General features: G+C 48.5%; 1 protein-coding gene across 2 annotated transcripts in view; it reads right to left on the reverse strand.

Annotated features, from left to right (window-relative positions):
* Positions 1-2,360: 2,360 nt before the first annotated feature.
* Positions 2,361-21,202, reverse strand: part of SLC6A1 (solute carrier family 6 member 1) — a 40,887-nt gene continuing 22,045 nt past the window's right edge. For both annotated transcript variants that reach the window (XM_019732667.3, XM_074312987.2), the window contains exons 3-16: positions 19,833-20,175; positions 19,298-19,429; positions 18,630-18,730; positions 17,636-17,745; positions 15,910-16,042; positions 12,769-12,903; positions 12,435-12,538; positions 12,027-12,151; positions 10,972-11,084; positions 10,451-10,582; positions 8,972-9,074; positions 7,720-7,820; positions 6,698-6,865; positions 2,361-4,740 (exon numbers count right to left, since the gene is read on the reverse strand). In XM_019732667.3, coding sequence (XP_019588226.1) covers positions 4,636-4,740; positions 6,698-6,865; positions 7,720-7,820; positions 8,972-9,074; positions 10,451-10,582; positions 10,972-11,084; positions 12,027-12,151; positions 12,435-12,538; positions 12,769-12,903; positions 15,910-16,042; positions 17,636-17,745; positions 18,630-18,730; positions 19,298-19,429; positions 19,833-20,070 — 1,800 coding nt within the window. In that variant the 5' untranslated portion in view covers positions 20,071-20,175 and the 3' untranslated portion in view covers positions 2,361-4,635. The remainder of the gene's footprint in view (positions 4,741-6,697; positions 6,866-7,719; positions 7,821-8,971; positions 9,075-10,450; positions 10,583-10,971; positions 11,085-12,026; positions 12,152-12,434; positions 12,539-12,768; positions 12,904-15,909; positions 16,043-17,635; positions 17,746-18,629; positions 18,731-19,297; positions 19,430-19,832; positions 20,176-21,202) is intronic.

A 21,202-nucleotide genomic window follows, 5' to 3' on the forward strand; every position in this document is an offset into this window, starting at 1 on the left:
TCCTGGGTATTTATCTGAAGAAACTCAAAATGCTACTTTGAGGGAACATGTGCACCCCTATTTCATTGCAGCATTGTTTATAATGGCCAAGATGTAGAAACAGCCTGTGTGTTTGTCAATGGAATAATGGATAAAGAGGAGGTGGTACATATATACACTGGAATATTGCTTGGCCAGGGAAGGGATGGGTTCTTGCCATCTGTGGTGGCATGGGTAGACCTGGAGGGTATTGTGCTGAGTGGAGTGTCAGACAAAGAAAGACAGATGCACTGTGATTTCGCTTATATGTGAAATCAAAAGAACAAAATAAACAAATCAGAAACAAACTCACAGATACAGAGAACATTTTGATGGTTGCCAGATAGGAGCGAAGTGGGAATGGATGAAAAAAGTGGAAGGGATTAAGAAGTACAAATTGGTTGTTACACAGTAGCCGTGGGAACGTAGGGTATTTCATAAGGAATCTATTAATAATATATAATAACTATGTATGGTGTCAGATGGGTACTAGATTTGTCGAGGTGATAGATGGGAGAGGGTTGGGGGGGCAGAGTGTAAAAGATGAAGGGAGTAAGAAGTACAAATTGGTAGTCAGAAAATAGTCATGGGGATGTAAAGTAAAGCACAGGGAATATAATCAATGATATGGTAATAACTATGTATAGTGCCAGTGGGTACTAGACTAGTCAGAGGGATCACTTCTTAAGTTATATAAATGTCTAACCACCATGCTGTACACCGAAATTAATATACAATAATATTGAATGTAAACTGTAATTGAAAAATTAAAAAGAGGGGGGAAGGTGAAGGGCAATAAATGGTTCAAATTTCCAGGTATACAATAAGTAAGTCATGGGGATGTAATGTACAGCACAAGGAATATAGTCAATAATATTGTGATAACACAGTACGGTGTCAGGTGGTTGCTGGACTTATCAAGGTAATCACTTTTTTATTTTTGTAATCACTTCTTTCGGTATAGAAATGATGAACAATTATGGTGTACCCCTGAAACTCATATAATATTATATATTAGCTATATTTTTAATAAAACTCTTTTTTAAAAAGCAGGAAAGAAGTGTGGTTGAAGATACTAAAATATAAGGCCTTTCCTTCCTTCCATAGTCTTTCTCTCAATATGGTATTTAATCTCATCCTAAGTAAAGGAAAAATTTAAATCTTAATCTTTAGCATAAATTTTACTATTGATCTTCATAGTATGCAAATGCAGGAACATTTAACTCATATGTGAACTACACAATATGCATGTCATTCTTACAAGAACAGTAGAAACCGGCACAAAACTCAGTTGTTTTTATTTCACTTCTTGATATGCACACATTCTGCCAATACTCACTACCTTCAGCTTACAATGAGTAAGAAAAAGAAAAGTATAGCTTACTGTATCTTTCCCGTTCCTCCTATGCCATCATTTTCATTGTAAGTGGTTGGCAAAGTAACTTGAGTAAGAAAGGCCATGATAGGGTTCCTTGGGTGTTTCTTAGAACACCGTTGCCTTTTTTCTGCTTTGGAAGCGAACTCTATTTTGAATAGTGAGTGTGGCTTCTCAGGGCTCTCAGAGCCCTCACTCACTCAGTTGTAGACCTAACATACATACCTTGTGCTGGCTTTGAGTCTCACTCGACTCTCACTCATTGTGGGCCCACTGGAATTCTGTGCTCATGCAGTCTCAAGAGTGCAATATGCAAAAGAGGCAGAAGGAACTATGGGCACACACAGATTGTGAATCCCTCTTCTGTTCTGGCTGGTTAGTGAGTTAGTTCTGATCCCCCAACTCCCTCAGACCCTTACTGCCTACCTTCTACCACAATTGTATAAAATCTTGTTTCTATAATAAATCTCTTCATCCATAATACTCAATCTGCTTCCCAGACTGAACTTTGATTGACAGAGAGTTAAAGTGTCACCATGTCAACAACTGGTGAATCCAGGTGTCCACTGAACCATTCCTACAACTTCTCGGTAGAATTCAAATTTTTCTAAACAAGATTTACAAAATAAAATTAAAACAACAACGTTAAAAATAATATTTTGAGGAATGAATCAACGAGTGAATGAATGTCCTTCTTAACTAAATATGCTCTTTATTAGCCTAGTTTTAAACCTTTATTGACCATATTAAAGTTTTTTTAGAACATGAAAACATCTCCCTTATGTAGCTCAGAGACATTTTCTATCCACACATCCCAAGACTTTTTGGAAGTCTAGCTGTATCTCACTGGATTTTGAGCCCAAATCTCTCTGTCTCGGGGAAAAATCGTACTGTGTGTATGTACTGTTGTTCTGATGAAAGAGGCTATTGTTCTGCTTCCCTACCCCCAAGAATTGAAGGTCTGATGTGTATATCATAGAACCTTTATTATTTTTCCTCTAAATTCTTAGAAATGTACATAATGTCCGTGCTCTAGTTATGACACCATTTATAGACACTTAAAATGCATCTTCATTTATAAATATTTTACATTTGGTCCATAGAACAGATAATTTTACTAAATAATACTGTATTTTTTTAAAACAGGCTCTGTATATAGTTTGAATATGTTTATATTACATATATTTTTTTTATATAGAGATAGATTTACTTGGTATTCTGAGAATAAATCCTTATTGAAAAAAAAAAGCATATATGATAATACAATATATTTTCCCTCCAGGGCAAATACTAAAAAAAGTTACACATATTCACAGTTCTCACAGTAATTGTACGACACGTAATATTGTGCTATTTAAGTAGGTTTGGATGGAAATCAGTTAGGGGATTCCTTGCCAAACATCTTATGTAGATTTCCTTACAAACATTAAATATACTGCATTTGTCTCAGAAAGACTTGGTGTTAGTTTCACATTGAAGAACGAAGAAAAAGTCTTCCTGTCCTTATTCTAAAGGAATTCACACAGATGGGGGGTGGAGGTGAGGGTGGGACCATGACACACAGTGAAGGGTTTCTTTCGGTCTAAACCCTACAATTTAACAATACAAATGCATTTCGATCATGGATTCACCAGTTGGCATTTGGGATGCTGTAGCAATGAGATTATTTTACAGATGACCTCAGGAAAAGGATTTAGATTTCTACACAATATCAAACGAGACCCTATATATCATGGGTGACGATGAGTGTATATGTGTGTACGTTTATATGTGTACAAGTACTTTTTGTTTTCTCTACAATAATGTGCTTAATATTCTGAGGGTAATACCTTATTGCAAGAACTGGTATGCTGGTCACTGGTCACTTTCGGATGAGAATGACAAGAGATTAAAAAACCCACAGTCACAGTTATTTACCATAGTTATTAAGGATTAGTCGTAAAACACAGTTTGTGAGCTAACTAGCTAAGGAGCTACAGGGCACAACATACGATTTGCTACATGGGAACCCACCTTCCTGGCAAATGGGAAATGCTGTTACTGGGGCTTGCAAGGAACTGTCTTCACCCGATTTGCCGCCGCCGCCACCACGGAGCCCATTCCGGAAAGGAACAAAAACTACTCCCAGGAAAGCAGTTTAATCTCTGAAGCACTTTAGGGGGCCGGGAAGCTGGATTAGCATTAGCTCCTCAGTTAGTGGGCTGGGTAGATTTTAGTGGCAGTGAGAGGATTCCCACTGAAGAATTTCAGAGACGGTGAGAAGGCAGCAGCTTTGAACGGGGTGGCAGTGAGAAAGATAGTTCAAGAAAGATAACTGGATCCATTCTGACTCAGGGACAGAACTTCACCTTGATTTTCCTCTGCAACTGTTTTGTGCTCTGTAAAGGTGGGCAGCCTAAGAAAGACGGGGGCTCCGATTAGGGGACTTCCCAGTGGGCTCTGTGGCCCCTACCCACTAATGGCGATTAAAAAAATCAATTGTGCTTGTGGCAGTTTTCCAACGAGTAGGGGAGCGGGGCCGACTGGAATGATCGCTTTCGGCCGAGGTGCAATCAGAATGGCTTGGTGAGGAAGGGGCAGGAAAGCTTAGCCACAGAGATATTAACTCAGCCTGTGGCAGGGAAAAAGGACAGTAGGCGGACTGCTTGAAAAGCAGCTCTGGGAAAGCTGACTGAGGTCCTTGGGGCTTGTTTTAAAGTCAAGCTGCTTCCAGAAGAGAAAACCGAAAAAATGAAAGCTCTGCTGGCTCCCTGCTACTTAAGAGTGAGCTCTCCCTGGAAATCCCCATTGTACAAAATGCCCTTTTCATGTGTACAGAGCTGCGTTCCAATGGAAACGAACTCCTGCAAAGTCCGAGATAACAGTCATGGGTTTCGGCAGTAAGAGAACAGTCAGGAAAACGACTAAAAGCCAGAGGGGTGCGGCCTCACTGCGTCACACTCCCTGGCAGGATAAAAAGGATCTAGCTTGGCCGTCACAAACGCCAAATGCTGGATGCTTACGGGGCCTAGATTAGAAGGGTCACTGGTCCACGGGTGCTGGGGCCATCAGGTATCGCTGCCCTCGGCAGGGCCCACCGGGGTGAGACTGTTCCCCACCTCCTCTCTCTGGGTGGTGATAGTGTCTGGACTCGCCACTCGAGGTAGGATGAGATAGACGATATCTTCAGACATTAAGTGGTGGTCGTGGTCAGCCAGGTTGCAGGGGGCGAGAATGTGGGGTTGGTGAGCCACCCCGCACCCCTAGATGTAGGCCTCTTTGCTGGCTGAGCCACTGGCCTGGGGCTGCTCTGGACCATTCTCTGGGCGGACGATGTCTTCACTGGGCTGGATCATGACCTGGATACGCTGTGGGCACCGGGGAGAATTCGGGCTGGGACGGAGGGGACTGGCCACTCTGTTCTGCCACTCTCTTTTCAAGTCTGTTTTGTCTGCTCTGCCTTCAAACAGCACCCAGACTCCAGCCACGTCCCCACAACCTTCATAGCCTCCAGTGCTCCCACGTACACCTCCTCTCACTTGGGTCATAGCAGTACCTCCCCACCGGCCCTCCACTTCCATTCTTGACCATCATCCCCTTCATTCTATTCTCAGTACAGCAGTTGGAAGGGTTATGTCAGCGATCACTTTCCGCTACTCCTCAGTACCCAACCATAGCTCCCATTTCACCCAAATCCTACAAGGCCCCATACGATCTGGCCCCTGTCACCTGAGACCTCGATGCCCTCCGCTCACCCCCCTCACTTACTCCACTACAGCCACGCTGACCTCCTCACTGCTCCTCACACACACCAAGCATGCACCTGCCTCAGGGCCTTTGCACTTGCTGTAGCTGCTGTTTGGTACATCCCTCCTTTCAGATAGTTACACAGCTCCATCTCTACCTCCTTAGGCCTTGGCTCAGTGTTACCTCTTCAGCAAAGCCTTGCTCCCTAAACCCCAACCTACTCTGTTTCTCCATAGCACTCCTCCTTATCTAATGTGTTTTTATTTTGTTACTTGCTGATCTTTCTCTATTAGAATGTAAGCTCCAAAAGGGTGGGATTTTTGTCTGTTTTGACCCAGCACTGACAATAGTGTCTGGCATACAGTAGGTGTTCAATACATATTTGCTGAATGGATGTATCTCCCACTACCTTCTCTACACACATCCCTTGCAATACTGCCTCATCAGATCACACAGTGTCTTCAGACTTGCCTTGTTCTTTCCCACCACTGGTCCTTTGCACAGGCTGTGCTTTCTTCCACAAAATGCAGACCTGATTGCCTTTTGAGGCTCAGCATCATGGAAAATGAGAACATTGACCCTGGAGTTGGAAGAAAGGGCTGCAAGCCCCGGCTCTGCTCATAACTTACTGCAAGGAATGGGTAAGCGGTTTCCCCGTTTGGCCTCAGTTTCTCTCTCTGTGATAGGAGGAGAGTGCCCAGCAACTTCGGGGGCGGCACATCACCTGCCCCCCATCTTCCCTATGCTGCAGACCTGAGAGCCCCTCCTTCTGGCTCTGAGTGGGTCTGGCAGGCACATGTTGGTGGGAATATGGTTGAGAGCCACTGCTCTGGGTCCTCCCAGCTATGGCCCTCCAAAATCGAATTCTCTACTCTTCCCCAGTGAAATCTTCTCCGCTTACACTTACTCCATCAATGTTTCTAGCACCTGGGTACCTCCAGCACTGCCTTGTTTCACTCAAGAATTCCATATAACTTAACAAAGAGCTGGCTCTAAGGTGTGCTAGTGGGGCCCTGCTGGGCAGCGTGCCTTAGATGCTTTATCTTTCCTTGAGGGCTTTCCTTGTGAGCCTCATCAAGCTCACAAATGAGGACTAGAGTAGGTCCTCAATACATCTGATCCCACCCTTCAGCAACTCCAAACCCTCCACGGCTCCCCATTACCTTCAACATAAAGTCCAAAGTTCTTGTCCTGATTTTCAAAGCCCTTCATGATCTGGCCTCACCTTCTTACATTCCCACCTCCTCTCTTATCCACCCCCTGCACCCGTCCCCACTCTCCCCTCCAGTCACACTGTGGGCCTTTGCACATGCTTCCCGTCCTCCTCTAGGAACATTCTTTCTGCTTCTACTTTTCACTCTAGCTCATTCTTAGGTCTCTCCTCAGCTCCCTCTTCTTTTAGGAAGCCTTCCCTACCCAATAGCCCTGGTGTACCCCAGTCGTGGCACCTCTAGCACGCTGTTTCACTGGTATTGACTCGTCTGTCTCCCCAGCTAGACGGTGAGCCCACAGGGCAGAGGCTGTTCCCAGCACAGTGGAGGAAGGGCACCAGCCATGCAGAGCGGAGAAGGGACTTACCTGCTTCAGGGAGCCCTTTAAGGTGAGGAACATGTAGGCCATATACCCGGGGATGAGGACCATGGAAGACAGAGCCATGAGCCAGCCCACGCCCTGGCCCCACTTGGGGAAGACATAGCTCCCCATGGTGAGCGGCGTCATCTGCACAGCACTGAAAATGAACACGCCCTGGAGAGCGGGGAGGGAAGTCAGTTACCCGGACTGGACTGCGCAGCCAATAGGTCCACTGCCCGCCACCCCTACCCCGAGCTGACCCTCACAAGGGCCCGGCATCTTGGGAATCCTGCACCCAAGGCCACAGCTAGTACATAAAGTGCCCCTGTGCATGATAGAAAAAGGCACTTCCTCTGGGAAGACCGAGAGCAAAAGTGCCTTCTCCATAGGAACCCAGAGAAAAGGACACCCCTCTTCAATATGAAGAAGCTACCCTTTCCAGAAGGACCAATAGCAAAAGGTGCTTCCCCTGGGAAGACCAATAGAAAAATGCAACCCTTCCTCCAAGTTAACCAGCTTGGCAAGCAGAACAAGGGTGGATGTCAGCCCAGATCCGACGTTGGCTGGGTGCCCTTGTGTAGGACACAACATATGCAGTGGCCCCCACACTGAGGACCTGGGGCACCCCCTTCCCAGGCCTGCTCATGCCTCAGCTTCCCCTTTCGGGAAGGAATGGGAGATGCTGGGAACGAGAGGCCTCCCAGGATGAACAGTTTGGGCTTCAGAATCAGGCCGACCGGGTTTGAAGGCAGCACCGATATGCGGGGTGATGCTGGCCGGTGAGCCCTGCGTCCTCAGCAGGAAAGTGGGCAACAAAATCTAATTTGCTGAGGTTTGTGAGGATGAGGTAATGTGTCTGCAGGATACAGAATAGATGCTAAGCTGATGGCAGGGTAGTATTATTAGGAAACAGGGGTTGGGGGCCTCTTCCATCTGCCTTTGCCTCCAGAAGTTTCTCTCTGGACCTGAGTTGCCCCAGGGCCTAGTATGTTCTCATCCTAACAGGGCTTGCCAAGCCTTGTCCTTACCGCCACAATGATTGGGGTGAAGAAGGACCAGCAGAGTTTCCACCAGATGCAAGGCCTGGAGCCAACCATCTCTTGGATGTTGTCATAGAATCGGTTGACACCTGTGACATTTAGAACGAAAGCAGGCAGGATGGATGAGCTGTGAGCACTACAGGCTAAACTCAATCTGTCACAGGATGACCACAGGCAAGTCACCTAACCTCTCTGAGCCCCCGTTTCCTCATCTGTAACATGGGCGAATGCTGTGGTGGGGGTTGGGGGGGTCCTTGTTATCTAACTGTTCCATAACCCAATCCCCACAGCGAGTGGATTGTGTGGGAAAGCAAGTTACCTTAATGTGAAAATATCTACCGACAACCAATTATAAAACGTGTCCCCACCACTCTTATCTCCCTCCCAGGCACCATCTCTCCCAGCCATTCCTCCAAAGCCTGGCTGGGCAGAGGGCATTTTCCCTGAGGATCCGATGCTATCAGCAACACGGGTGATAGATCGCAAAGAACTGCAAATCTTACAAAAACCCACGGATGTCATGAAGTTCGTGAGTGATGTTGGGCACTGCTCCAGTTATAAGCAAAGTCATTGGTGGCTCTAGACCAGTTAGAGTTGAGGAAAGGAAAACGAGGAGGAGAGTGAGGTGGCAAAGAAGATACAATGATTAGCAAGGACGAAGAGGGACCCTGGGGAACATTTCTTTCAAACACATCATCTTGTTGGGATAATCGAAGTGTGGGGAAGGTCACCCTTTGACTATCATGAATACATTATATGCAGGCATACATCACTGCCTCCTAAGTCTGGAAACTTAGGCCACTAAATAAATAGATAAAGTCATTGTTTCCTTCATGCTTTCCTTGAAGATAGTGCATACTTTTAATCACAGCCCAGCTTTAAAAAATAATTTAACTTCAGATTTTTTTTATTATTTGGGTTTCCCTTTTCTAAATAAAATCTCAAACAAACCATTTATCTCAAAATTTATGAAGAAATTTTGGTTCCCATCTTATTTTTATATGTATGTATGTATGTATGTTTGGTTCCCGTTTTAAATGAGTTTATTTAACTGTTCTTCTTATGCCATCTTCTAACCCTGGGACCTCCTGTGCTAACATCATTGAATTGTTGTGAGGACTAAATTAATGTGTGCAAAGGGCCTGCTGTCCAAGTTGTATCGGTTGAATGATGATTAAAGAAAGGAGTGAGTGAGTGAATGAATGAATGAATGAATGAGGGAGGAGAGGTTGATGCTCACCGTAAAACCAGGAAATGGAGACACATTCAAAGAACACGAGGAACAGCAGGCTCATGCCACTGGCAGAGTAGTAATCAAAAAGCTTGAAGACATAAATGCCCCCCTGCAAGAGGAAAAGCGGTGAGAGTGAGGCCACTTCCTCCAGTGCCCAAGGCATTCAGTTCACAGTTCACAGACTGGGCTTCGCAGTGTGACACGGTTGGGGTTAGGCTACACTGCAGCAAGAAGACTTGTGGGTAGATTTGAGGAAGCACTGAGGGCATTGTGACCCTGAGAGGATGTGTGTTGACTCTGTGAGGATTGGGAAGAAAATGTCTGGGGTGGGGTGGGGGGGCAGAGGGAAATGCCCCATTTCTAGTGAGGCTGGAGGGCAGAAAGAGGAGCTGGCCACCACAGCCATCTGTCTACAACGCTAAATCACTCATGGCCCTCCCCTGATTAAAACCATACATGGGTCAAATAAGACAATGACATAACATATCACTAAGTAGAGAGATAGAAAATCAAGGTCCTGCATCCCCCAGTTACCCCTCACTCCCTTTAACCCACCACACTGGCCTTCCTTCTGTTCCTCAAGCTCATCAAGCCTCTTCTCACCTCAGGACCTTTGCACCGGCTGTATTTTCTTCCCCTAGCTAGATCTTCCCCTGCCTGGCTCTTCCTCACCATCTGAGTCTCAGTTCAACTATCACTTCTTCAGAGGGACCTCCCCTTACTACGCTGTCTGAGGTAGCATCCCTGCTGGTCATTCGCTGTCCCACTATTTTCTTTTCCTTGTGGCATTTAATGATCTAATTTGTATGTAAGTCTTGTCCACCAAGTTAACTTGTCATGGTAACTGCTGAAATCTCCAGTGTCATGTCAGACCCATAGTAGATGTTCAGCAACTATGAAGGAATAAATGAACAGTAACTCTGAGTCTGAACTGTATTTAGGTCAGGGTGGTTTTGTGGATCATAAATCAGATCCATAGGGCTGAGCTCACGGCTTCAGGGTCATTTATATTTATTGTACAATTCATCAGTCATGTGTATGTCTTCTGAGTAGGCTGGAAAGGCCTTGAATGCAGAGAACATTGCTTATTAATATAGACAGAAAAGGAAAAGTGAAAATGAGAGGAAAGGGCAGTGTCAACTTCAAAGGCCCAACTCCACCCTGACTCTCCACTTAATTTTTGTGAGTCTTTCAAAATTCAGCTCTCACATCCCTCCTCTAGGAAGCAGTCCCTGGTGCCCCAGGCCTGGTTAGGGGCTGTATTCTCTAGCTCTGCCCTATCATTTCTAGCTCAGTATCTGTGTCTCCCACCAGCCCAGGGGCCCCCTGAGGCACCCCATCTGACTCCTTGTCATGTGTGCCAGGCGAGGCACGAAGGTGGTGCTCACTGAACGGATGGGAGGAGGATAAGACAAGGCTGGGGTGAAGAGAGCCTAGCAGTGACCCGGGGCAGGCAGCACAGGGCCATCTGCTGATGGCACTCACCTGGGTGATGTTAGAGAGGCCGATCAGGTAGGAGACGACACAGACGGCAGCAATGAAGAGCTCCCTGCGGTTGCGGAGGAGCCTGGGGTACTCGTCCACCAGGGCTGTGATGAAGCCTTCCACTGTGCAGAACTTCAGGGGGGAATGCGGGTCAGCCACCCACAGCAGATGCCAGCCCCCACCCACAGGACGCCTGATTCTCTGGGGGAAGACCAGAGAGCCCGGCCACACTGGACAGCAGGGTCAGGACAGCCCCAGGATCGAGGCCTGATCCGCCTCTGCCTCCCTCTGTGATCTCAGAAGGGTTCCTTCCCTCTGGGCATCTGTGTCCCCATCTGGAAAATGGGGAAGGAGGCTGAGCTGTTCCCTGAAATTTCATGAGGCAGAACATTCTAGGGGTCTGAAACGCTTGACCGTCTTCCCTGGGGCCTAATGCAGTAGCCTCCTCTCCCTGCTTGCTCCTGGATGGGTGAGGCCGGGGGGGGGGGGGCTCCTCAAGGTGCCAGGAAGGACGTGCTTACCTGGCTGTCAATGCCCAACATCAGCAGCATTGAGAAGAAGAGGATGGCCCAAAGGGGAGAGATGGGCAGCTGGGTCACTGCCTCCGGGTACGCCAGGAACGCCAGCCCAGGGCCTGTGGGGGGGAGAGCCAAAGGAGAAAGAAATAAAAGATACCGAGCACCGACAGCACACCCAGCACACACCCATTTTCTAAGCTTTAATTCATTTCATCTTTGGAGTGAGTGTAGTCAGTCCCTTTTTCTACATGAGAAAACAATGTGTGTAGCGGGTGAGGCTACAGGGTTGGGTCCAGAGGCAAGAGGACCGGTGAGATGAGATGACGGACTGTGGTAGCTTGGCCAGCAGTGAGATTAGGCCCTTAGTGGGGAACGTTCCTTTCCACACGACCAGCCCAGTTTTCCATGACAGGGAAGGGGCATGGCATGTTACCTCCCTGAGCCCAGAGCCTCTGCCATGTACACAGCCGTCCCCCACGTTTGCCGATTTCCTGGCTGAACAGGGATGGGGAGAGTTGCCTGGGTTTTTCCTTGGTCACTGTGGCATGGGTGACTGTGTGGCAAGTAGAGTTGGCACAGCCCACTTGGTGAGAACATTTTTGGAACTTGGACAAATGCACTGATTTGGGTGCTTTGGGTCATGGTGGTGAATATGTCTGAGTTGGACCAAAGTTTATATCCCAGGGGGGCCAGAGTGGGTCCTCTTCCCCCAGATGTCAGAACTTTGTGCTGGAAGTGACAGTATGGCCAGGCTTTGCAATCAGCCACGTCTGGACTCATCTCTAAAGTTCCACCACCTTTCTAGCTCCCTGAACTTGGGCAGGTGACCTCAGTGAGTCTCAGTTTCCTCATCTGTGAAATGGGGAAAACAAGAGCATCAACCCCATAGCGCTGGAAGATTCAGGGAAACAGTCCACATAAATGCTCAGTGTGTTGCCTGGCACATAGTGACCTCAGTGCTAGACAGCCAAGGTGCTGGTGACACAACGACTGCACAGGCCAGCAAGGTTAGCTCCTCCCTCTCCCTAAGCCCTGGCCCTCCACTGTGCAGCGCTGACCTGAGGCTGCCACATCAGCAATAGACCTTTTGGTGACATGGGCCATGAAGCCCACAATGGAGAAGATGACAAATCCTGCGAACATGCTGGTGCACGAATTGATGCAGCAGACAATGATGGAGTCCCTGAAGAGAGGGAAGGGCGCAGTCAGAAGGGTGTGGCTGGCAGGAAGGTGAGCTAGTGGGCAGTGGTTAATGAGGGGCAGGGTGGAGGTGGGTGGTTGGGAGTAGGGCTACAGGGCAGGTTGGTCCACGCCCCCACCCCAAGGGAAGGGGCTGAACCAGAATTGGCCGAAGAGATTGGCTCTGAGGTGGGTTGACAGTGGAGAAAGGCCAGGGGGCGTGGCCGGGAGGGGCGTGGCCGCAGTGGGGCGTAGCCGGGAATGAAGGGACTCCCGGGCTCTCCCACCTATAGACATTGTTGTGGAAAGAGTTGTAGCTCCCGAGAGCGATCAAGGATCCCAGGCCCAGCCCGTAGGAGAAGAATATCTGGGTAGCCGCATCCAGCCACACCTAGAGGTAGAATGATCAAAAAAACAGCCACAATTATAATCATAGCCACAGCGCCTCAGGGCCTCCCACATGCGCAAATCAGCTCTACCTGGGGACAATCCCAGTTTACAGAGGAAGGTCAGAGAGGTGTGTTAACTTATCCTAAGGCAGTTAAACGGTGGCTCAGGACTCAGGTGTGCTGTTAACCGAGCGGGTGCCCTCTAGGAGCGGAGTCCAGGAGCGCCGCTCACCTCGGAGTCGGACAGCTTGCGGAAATTGGGCGTGATGTAGAACAGGATGCCCTCCCTGGCACCGGGCAGCGTCACTCCTCGGAAGAACAGGATGATGAGCATGATGTAGGGGTACGTGGCTGAGAAGTAGACGACCTGGGAGGAAAGTGGGTGACGCGGTCACGCTCCCGTCAGCGGACCCATGCTTCCCCCTTCCCTACTTCACCTACATTTGTACCTGTTGTGGTTCTGGGTTTGGGTCCAGCCTCCAAGAAACCTTTCTGGATTTCTAACCTGCTCTGCACTTTGCTGCGGCCTCTCGTTGGAGTCTGAGCTAACCAGCTCAGCCCCTGGTTTCTCCCTGCCCCTACCCCTCCTATTTTTTGATTTCTGTTTAAATTATTCAAGTCATACATGTGGTGAAAAGAAAATTTTAAAACAGTACATAACACACACACACACACACACACACACACACACACACAGTTCCTTTAAACAGCCCCTAGAATGTAAGTTACATGAGGGACAGGGCTTGTCCTTTCCCTTCTGTTTTCCCAGTGCTCAGAACAATCAATGGTATACAGTAGACACTCAATAAATGCCTGACAAATACATAAATGCACGAATTTAACATTTTTCTGTTCCTCTTTTGAGACTTTCTTTTGCATACATGATCACATTTTCTTACAAAATGAGGCTCAAATTATGTACTTGCCTTCTCATTTAAAGTTCAAAATCACACAGTATATACAGCTTTGTTTCTTGTTTTGTATACTAAGATTATTTTGTTGTCCCGTTACAATGTGATTTTTAATAATACAAAATAGTCCCTCAGGAGGTTTCACCATCGTTTTTAAAGTTTCCCCTACTGTTATCCATTGAGGTTACTTCCAGTTCTATGTGAATCTCAATGATAATACTACATTGGCCTCCCCTGTATATAAAACTTTGTCTATAAAAGTAGACAAATTATACTAAAAAATCACTACAAATTACACTAAAAAAATTATACTAGTCTTGGGAAAAATTTCTAGAAGTGGAATTACTGAGAAAAAATGAATAAGCGTCTCAAAGGCTTTTAATCCATATTGCCTAATTATCTTCCAGAAATTGAATTTTGTCCAGCATTACAGAGGGTGCCTTTCCTTCAAAGATGCCAGCACTGAGAATAATCATCTTAAAAATTATTTTTTGCCAAATTGATAGTCAAAAGACTGAGATCATTGTCTGAAATTGCATTTCTTTGCTCACTAGTGTGAAAGAGCAATTTTCAAGTTCAATGACCTTTGTATCTCTGAGTCATGCTCAGCATAAATTGTTCTCTGGGTTAGTTTCATCTCCCTGACTTGACTCTGAGATTCTTCAGGGTTAGAAAAGGCAGCCATGATCCCGTAGAAAAACCACTGCACTTGGAATTATTTAGTAAAAAGGGAGTCAAAACCCTCTGTGTCACCTACAAAGTGTGTAATATTGGGTCAATTTCTTATTCTCCCTGAGCCTAGTGTTTTCTTGTCTGGAAAAAGCATACAATCAACCTTGCTACTCAGAAAGCGTGTTTGCATGAGAACATACACCATGCTTAATATATGTTGCCCAGGTCTCTCACTTCAATGTGCCCTTCCATGTTTGGAACCAGGCATACAGTAGATGATTAGTAAATGCTTATGGATGGATTGGTTCACTCACTCAAAAAATGCAGTGAGAGGCCTTACTCTCTGTCCCCAAGAAGTAGTTAGTCTTCTCATGTAGCAGGAACTCTAGATACCACCCCAAAATGATTATCGTTGATATATGATGTCTCATGTATTGAGTGCCTACTATGTGCTAGGCATATGCTATACACTCTGCATAGATTATCCCCCTCAGTCTTTGTGACAACCCTGTAAGGTACTACTATTGTGACCACTTAACAGATGAAGAGACTAAGGCTTAGAGAAGTGAAGTTACTTGCTCAAGAGCACACAGCTAGGAACCAGGGGATTGAGATTCAAACTGAGCTATCTCTTCCAAAGCCCTTTGGCCCTACATTCTTCTGCTTCCTAAAATTGGGCCAGGAGACACCTGTTCCCTCCTTCTGCCTGCCTAGCCTAGGGAGAGAGCAAAGCTGTTTGACACCAGCCTCGAGTCTGAGAACCTGTTGGGTCAAAGGTCCCACCAGACTGAAACAGGGCAGCTTTTCATCATCAGTGCCCATGCCCAAGTGTGGAATTCATTAAGGTTATGTTTTGCTAGTTCAGCTTCTTAGGTAGTCTGGACCTCTTTGTCTCCAGCCTTATTCAGCTCAAATTCATTCTCCCCTTTATTTGCTCGAACCTCAGATGACACATTTGCCCTGAGTCCTTCAGGCCAAGGCCAGTGAGAGACTTGGCCACCTTCTGTCCCCAGACTCATGGGATGGGGCTTAAAGGGGGAAAGAGGTGCAGGTGAGGCCAGTTTCACTCCCCCCAGTTTGATCAGCAAGCTCATTGGACGTCTCCAGGCTGGACACCCCAGCTTGGCCTGGCTCTGCCCTTGCCAGTAATAAAAACAAAAACAGTAACTCCCCTTGCTAGCTGCTGAGTGATTTACAAAATCACTGTCTCATTTGATTTGCAAAACAAACCAATGGAGAAGCATAGATATTGGCCCCATTTTAGAGAAGGAAACTGAGTTTCAGAGAGGTGAAGTGACTTGATGAAGGTAACATAGCCAAATTAATGGCTGAGTTGGGATCTGCATTCAGGACTGTTTGAATACAAGGCCTGAATATTGAACTATTAATCAATTAATCTCTGTTGCTCCTCAAAGGCTGGGATGTGGAATGTTCACCTTGGGACCCCCCACCAACCTGAAACAAGGCATGGAACAGAGTAGATACTCAGGGACAGTTTGTTCAATGGTCCATGAGCAACATCTGGCCTGTTTTTTGGTTGCTCTGCCAGGCTCTGGGGAATTGTAAGAGACTTACCATGAACCTGGCACTGTGTTAAGGGCATGACTTGCATTATTTCCTTTATTCCTCACACCTGCCCGAAAGGTAGGTACTGTTATCCCCATTTTACAGGAAAGAAAACTGAGGCACAGAGAGATGATGGGTTCCTGGGAGGTACAGATTTCTTGTCCAGGGCAGAGATCCTTTTGTAGATCCATCCCCCTCCAGTTCCCACTGTGTACATCTCTTACCTTTCCAGTCCAGCCAACACCCTTCCAGATACAGAAATACACAAGAATCCAGGCGATGGCCAGGGTGATAGCCAGAGGCCAGCGGATCTGACCTGGCTTATCTAGCCCATCTGTCATCTGATGCATGTTGCGCCTGGTGGAACAGTGGAGGGAAAAGAAAGTCATGTGGGGCTGGCAGGGGCTGGAGTGGGGAAAGGGCGTGGACATGGGCAATATCCTCCATTGTGATCAGGCTGACATCTGTGATCACTGAGATCCAGAGCTGGGTGGGACTGTGGGGCCCATTATACTGATGGGTAGAAAGTGCTGACTTGCCAGTGCCATAGGTCAGCCACCATTGTTGTTCACCTGGATAGCTCAGCAGCCTCCTAGGAGGACCCCAGCCTCAATTTTCACTCTGCCCCCATGCCAGGCCCAGGGATCCCTCTAAACTGCAAGTCTGGTCATGTCACTCCTCTGCTTAAAATTCTGCAGTGGATACTGCTGTTTTCAGAATGAAGCCCAAACTCTCCAGGTGCAAAGCCTTCATGAGCTGGTCCCTGCTTGTCTCTCTGGTCTCAGCTCCTCCAACTCTCACAAGATTGCACAGTGTATTATTCCCGCACTCTAGCCTTGCTTCCTCTCTCTCTCCTGCCTCCAAGCCTTCACGCATACTCTTCCTTCTGCTAACACCTGTCTTCCCAACACTGTTTTTCATCCTTAGATGCCACTCCTCACATAGGTTGGTCCAGGCACCTCCTTGGGGCCCCCACAGCTACCTGCGTGCCTCTCCTCTCAGCACTGGTCACCTGTTGCTCCCTCTGCCTGTTTGCTTATTTATGTCTCCCACCAGACTGGCATGTAGGTGCTCAAGAAATGTTTACTGAATAAATAGTTGAATAAAAAGCCTGGACACATGTGAGACCACTGTATGTGGGAGAAGCCCGAAAGCAGAACCAGCTGGAGTAGAATTTGATTGACATCTGTAAGGAAGGACACAGTTTAGCCAAGGACGGTTTAGCACAGAGAGATTGGCATCACGTGTTCTGACACCTCCTGACAATGGCTTCTCCTGGCAGCTTATCTAAGGTGCAGTAGAACTTTCCAGGTTGCTCCCAGACCCTTTCAAGCTGCCAAGCATGCATGCTTCCTCCATGCCAAAGAGATTTTGGTCCCAGGACCTCATTTGGGAAAATGAATGCCCCCGACACACATCTTCCATGATGTGCTCCCCTGAAGCATGGCCTTTACTATGGACTGCGTGTGTGTGCGCCTTTATTCCAAGTGACTCTGGGTTTCCAAGTAGACTGGACTGGTTTTCAGGATGAATTGGGACTTTACTGGCCTCTCCTGGTGATTCTTCTCCACCTTTGATGGGTATCCCCTCCACTGGCCACTGTCCAACCTCCTCTACCCTGCTCCGTGCCCTGGAGGCTGACTGCTATGGCTGCACCACCGGCTCCCTTGCCCTCCAGCTTCTGCTGGCTTTGACCTATGGCAGGAGGTATTCTCCCCGCTGGCTGTGCCTTTGTCTGCAGTTAGGTTTCTCTACTGAAGGTCACAGTGCACGTCTAGTCACCCCTCCCAGGGTCCAGTTCCTTCTGGGGGAGGAAGGGGCTTCACCCTCTCTGTGGTTCCCTTAGCCCCACCCACATCTCCACAAGTAGTCCATCCACCTTTTGAGGGTACCTCTGTATGTGCTGGCCCTGGCTGGTAAGCCCCCCACCAGGGATGGCCCCACACTCACTCCCAGAACTCCACCACGGCACTGGTCAAGTTGGTGGTGTTCATGATGCTGTAGTTGGAGAAGCAGCGGTCGGTGTTCCAGGGGTTGTCACACTGTTTCCATGGCAGCGTCTGCAAAGACACAGTGGCACAGACAAACCCCATTGAGCCCCCGGTGGCTGGCAACAGTAGTCCCAACACACCCTGTTGGTTATCCTCACCATAACCTGAGCCTCCTCAGTCATTATTTCACCTCCCGTTCCCGAAAGATCTCAGAAGCAGGGCATGCTATGAGCCCCATTTTAGAGACCAGAGAGGGGTAGCAACTTGCTCAAGATCACACAGCTCCAATGTCACACAGCTCAGATTTGAACCTCTAACTTTTCACTCTGATCTGAAGTCAGACGCATTATCTATTACGCCAATGGCTAACTTTGCACTCTGAAAATCAGCTTTCCAAGTTGCCTCTTAAGGTTTCATGTGTCCGTCCTGGGGCTACTTCCCAGCTACTCAACCTTGGGCAAGAGACCTCACCCATTTGACCCCATGCACACCGATGCTAGCAGTGAACCCTTACAGTGCTTGTTCTTTGCCGGGCACAGATCTAAGCACTTTTCACACATTTACTCCTTAATCCTCACAACTCCTAAGGGATAGGTTTCCCTTTTACCATCATTTTTATAAATGAGGGCACTGAGGCTCAGAAAAGTGAAGTCTCCTTCCCAAAGTCCCCACACCTGGTATACGGCAATAGGGTCAGGGTCTGAACCTGGGTCCACGTGAAATGGCCTAACAATGCCCACCTCAGAGGGGTGTCATGAGGATTAGCCCACACGAAGTGCCTGGCTCGGAGCAGGGGCTCAGGTCACAGTGCTATCATTGTGGGGAGACAAGGGCTGCTGAAGACCATGCCCCAGCCTGAGGAATGGCCCTGTCAGCAGAATGGTGGTCCCAGTGGATGCAGGGTGGGCTCTGGGTCGGGCTCTTTCTGAGGGGTGATGGGAGGAGCCACTCACCGTGGTGAAGGAGTTGTACAGGTAGTAGATGGCCCAGGAGATGATGACGATGTAGTAGATATTCAGCCAGAAGGACAACACAGCAGCGGCAAGACCCACCCCTGGGAGAAGACACACCATCGTGACATTCATTTAATAAGGATAACGGCCCGGTGCGTGTCGCTGCTATCATTTCCCACATGTACAATCTCACCCCGCCTTGGAGAGAGGCAGGACCCTGGCTACGGTCACACGCATCTGGCAAGTGGGGGAGCCAGGTCTTGTGTCTGCTATACGCACGCACGCGCGCGCTTAGGCTGACCACCGGTGGGGCTGGGACTGGGCCTGCCAGGCAAGCGTGATTCCCCACCCACGTGTTCACCTGAGTGTCTGTCGGCATTGCTCCTCAAGGAAGCAAAGAAAGTCACACCCAACCCTTGCCAGGGAGATGAGCTCACAGAACAGGGCGGGCTGATGTGAGCGTGGGAGCTTCTGGATTGGGTCCTTGTCCCCACCTCCACCGCCGTAGGTTTTGGCTGCATCGCTATCTGTCACCTGGGCCCTTGTAATGGCTCCACGTTGCTCAGACACGGTCCAGAGGGGCCGGGGTGCTGGGAAGGCCCTGGCTTCACCACCGTCCAATGGGCAGGATCAGCAGCACGACGCCCAGCCCCACTCCGCAGACTTACCCTTGAACATAGGGGCCAGCTTCCACACCCCCAGGCCCCCGATGGACGTGTACTGGCCTAGGGAGCACTCCAGCAGGAAGAGCGGGACTCCCGCAAAGATGAGTGTCAGGAAGTAGGGGATCAGGAAAGCTCCTGCAAGGTGGAGAAGAGAGATGCTTGTGGCCCCACAGCTTTGGAGAAACCCTGGTCAGAGAGACCAGCACGGCGGGGCACTCTGGGCTCCCAGCCACGATTCCCTTACACTCTGCCTCAAAAGCAGCACCCACAGCCACAGTGAGGCCCAAGGATGTCCTCTGCTCAAAACACACCCCGTACACTTTGCAAATGAAGAGGTAAACTTTTTGATGTCATTGATAGAGGACAATCGCCCTTTGGGAAGCACTGTGGTAAAAGGACAAGAAACAGGAAGTGGGGCCTGACACTCCCTTTGGAGTTTTTAGAGGACCCATTCCCCTAAGGTTGCCCCAGAAAATGTCTAAGGGACATTTTCTGTGGGGTCCAGGCCCAGCTGATAGGTGGCCAGGCCAGCACCTACCGCCTCCGTTCTTTCCGCAGAGATAGGGGAATCTCCAGACGTTGCCCAGGCCGATGGCATAGCCCACACAGGACATGAGGAAGTCAAAGCGGCCCTTCCACGTGTCCCGGTCTGGAAGGTCCGCTGCCTTCTTCTGCACCTTGACCACCAGGGTTTTGGGCTTGTCATTGGCCACGGGGACCTCGCTGACCTCCGTGGAGATCTGCCCGTCAGCCACCTTGCTGCCATTGGTTGCCATGTCTCGCAGTTTGGACACAGGGGTCCTGGCAGATGGACGTGCGGTGTCGGCCCCGGTCCACGTGGACAGCAGTTTTGCGGCTCAAGGTCACCCTAGAACAGAGGGCTGGGGGGACAGGTAATGAGAGGAGCAAGATTCTGGAGTCTCCCCAAAATAACAAAAACAAAATAACCCACAAGAAAACTAAGGGCCCAAGAAAGCTCTCCCATAAACCGTCTTCCTCCTGCCAGCCCCTGCTCCCAGAGGAAGGGAGGTAGGTGCCTTTTGTTTCCCAAGACAACATGTGAGGATGTGGTCTGTTGTCTCCTGGACTAGCTCCAACTCTGGCCATCTGTGTCATGTGCCTTCCATTACGTGTCCTGCTCAGAGGAGAAACACGAGGTGACCAAATTTCCAAAGAGAAATATTAAATGCTCCTCATCTTTGCCTCCGTGAATTCAATCAGATTTTCATTCCCTGACGCCATAAAAGCCATGGCGGGATAAGCTATGGCAGATCTGAAGGTGTCCTGGCTGCAGGTGATGGGTGGAGGTGGTACATGAGCACAGACTGACTCTGACCTCTTTACCACTTTCAAGCTGTGTGACTTTGAGTAAACTTCTTAACCTCTCTGGGCCCCACTTGCCCTATCATTTTAAATTGAGGATGATAATAGTACGTCCCTCATCAGGTTGTCGTTTTTCCTTTATTCAGTGAGGCACCCTCTACCTGGCAAATGGTGAGGACTTGTTGCTATTTCATCAGCAGTTCCCATGCCTGGCTGTTTTCCCAAGTCATTTGGGAAGCTCTATAACAGGGGCGTCCAAACTTTTCTCAACGGTTTTCACCAAGGGCCATATGTGGTAAAATACACAGACTGCCGGGCCACTCACTCGAGGTGAAGTACGTATTGCCTCACCTGGTGTATTTAAGTAAACTAAATATATTTTTGGAATTTGCTGCGGGCCAGTTAACAATGGATTGCGGCCTGCAGTCGGCCCGCGGGCTGCAGTTTGGACACCTCTGGTCTATAAAGACACACTCCCAGGTCCCACCCCAGATGTACCACATCAGAATCTCTAGATGAGCCCCAAATTTATACTTTTAACAAATTCCTGAAAGGGGATGATTATGCCGGGAGCCCAGCCCCAGC

This window comes from Rhinolophus sinicus, chromosome 5, assembly GCF_057876585.1.
Source record: "Rhinolophus sinicus isolate RSI-liver-muscle chromosome 5, RSI-T2T, whole genome shotgun sequence".
NCBI lineage: Eukaryota > Metazoa > Chordata > Mammalia > Chiroptera > Rhinolophidae > Rhinolophus > Rhinolophus sinicus.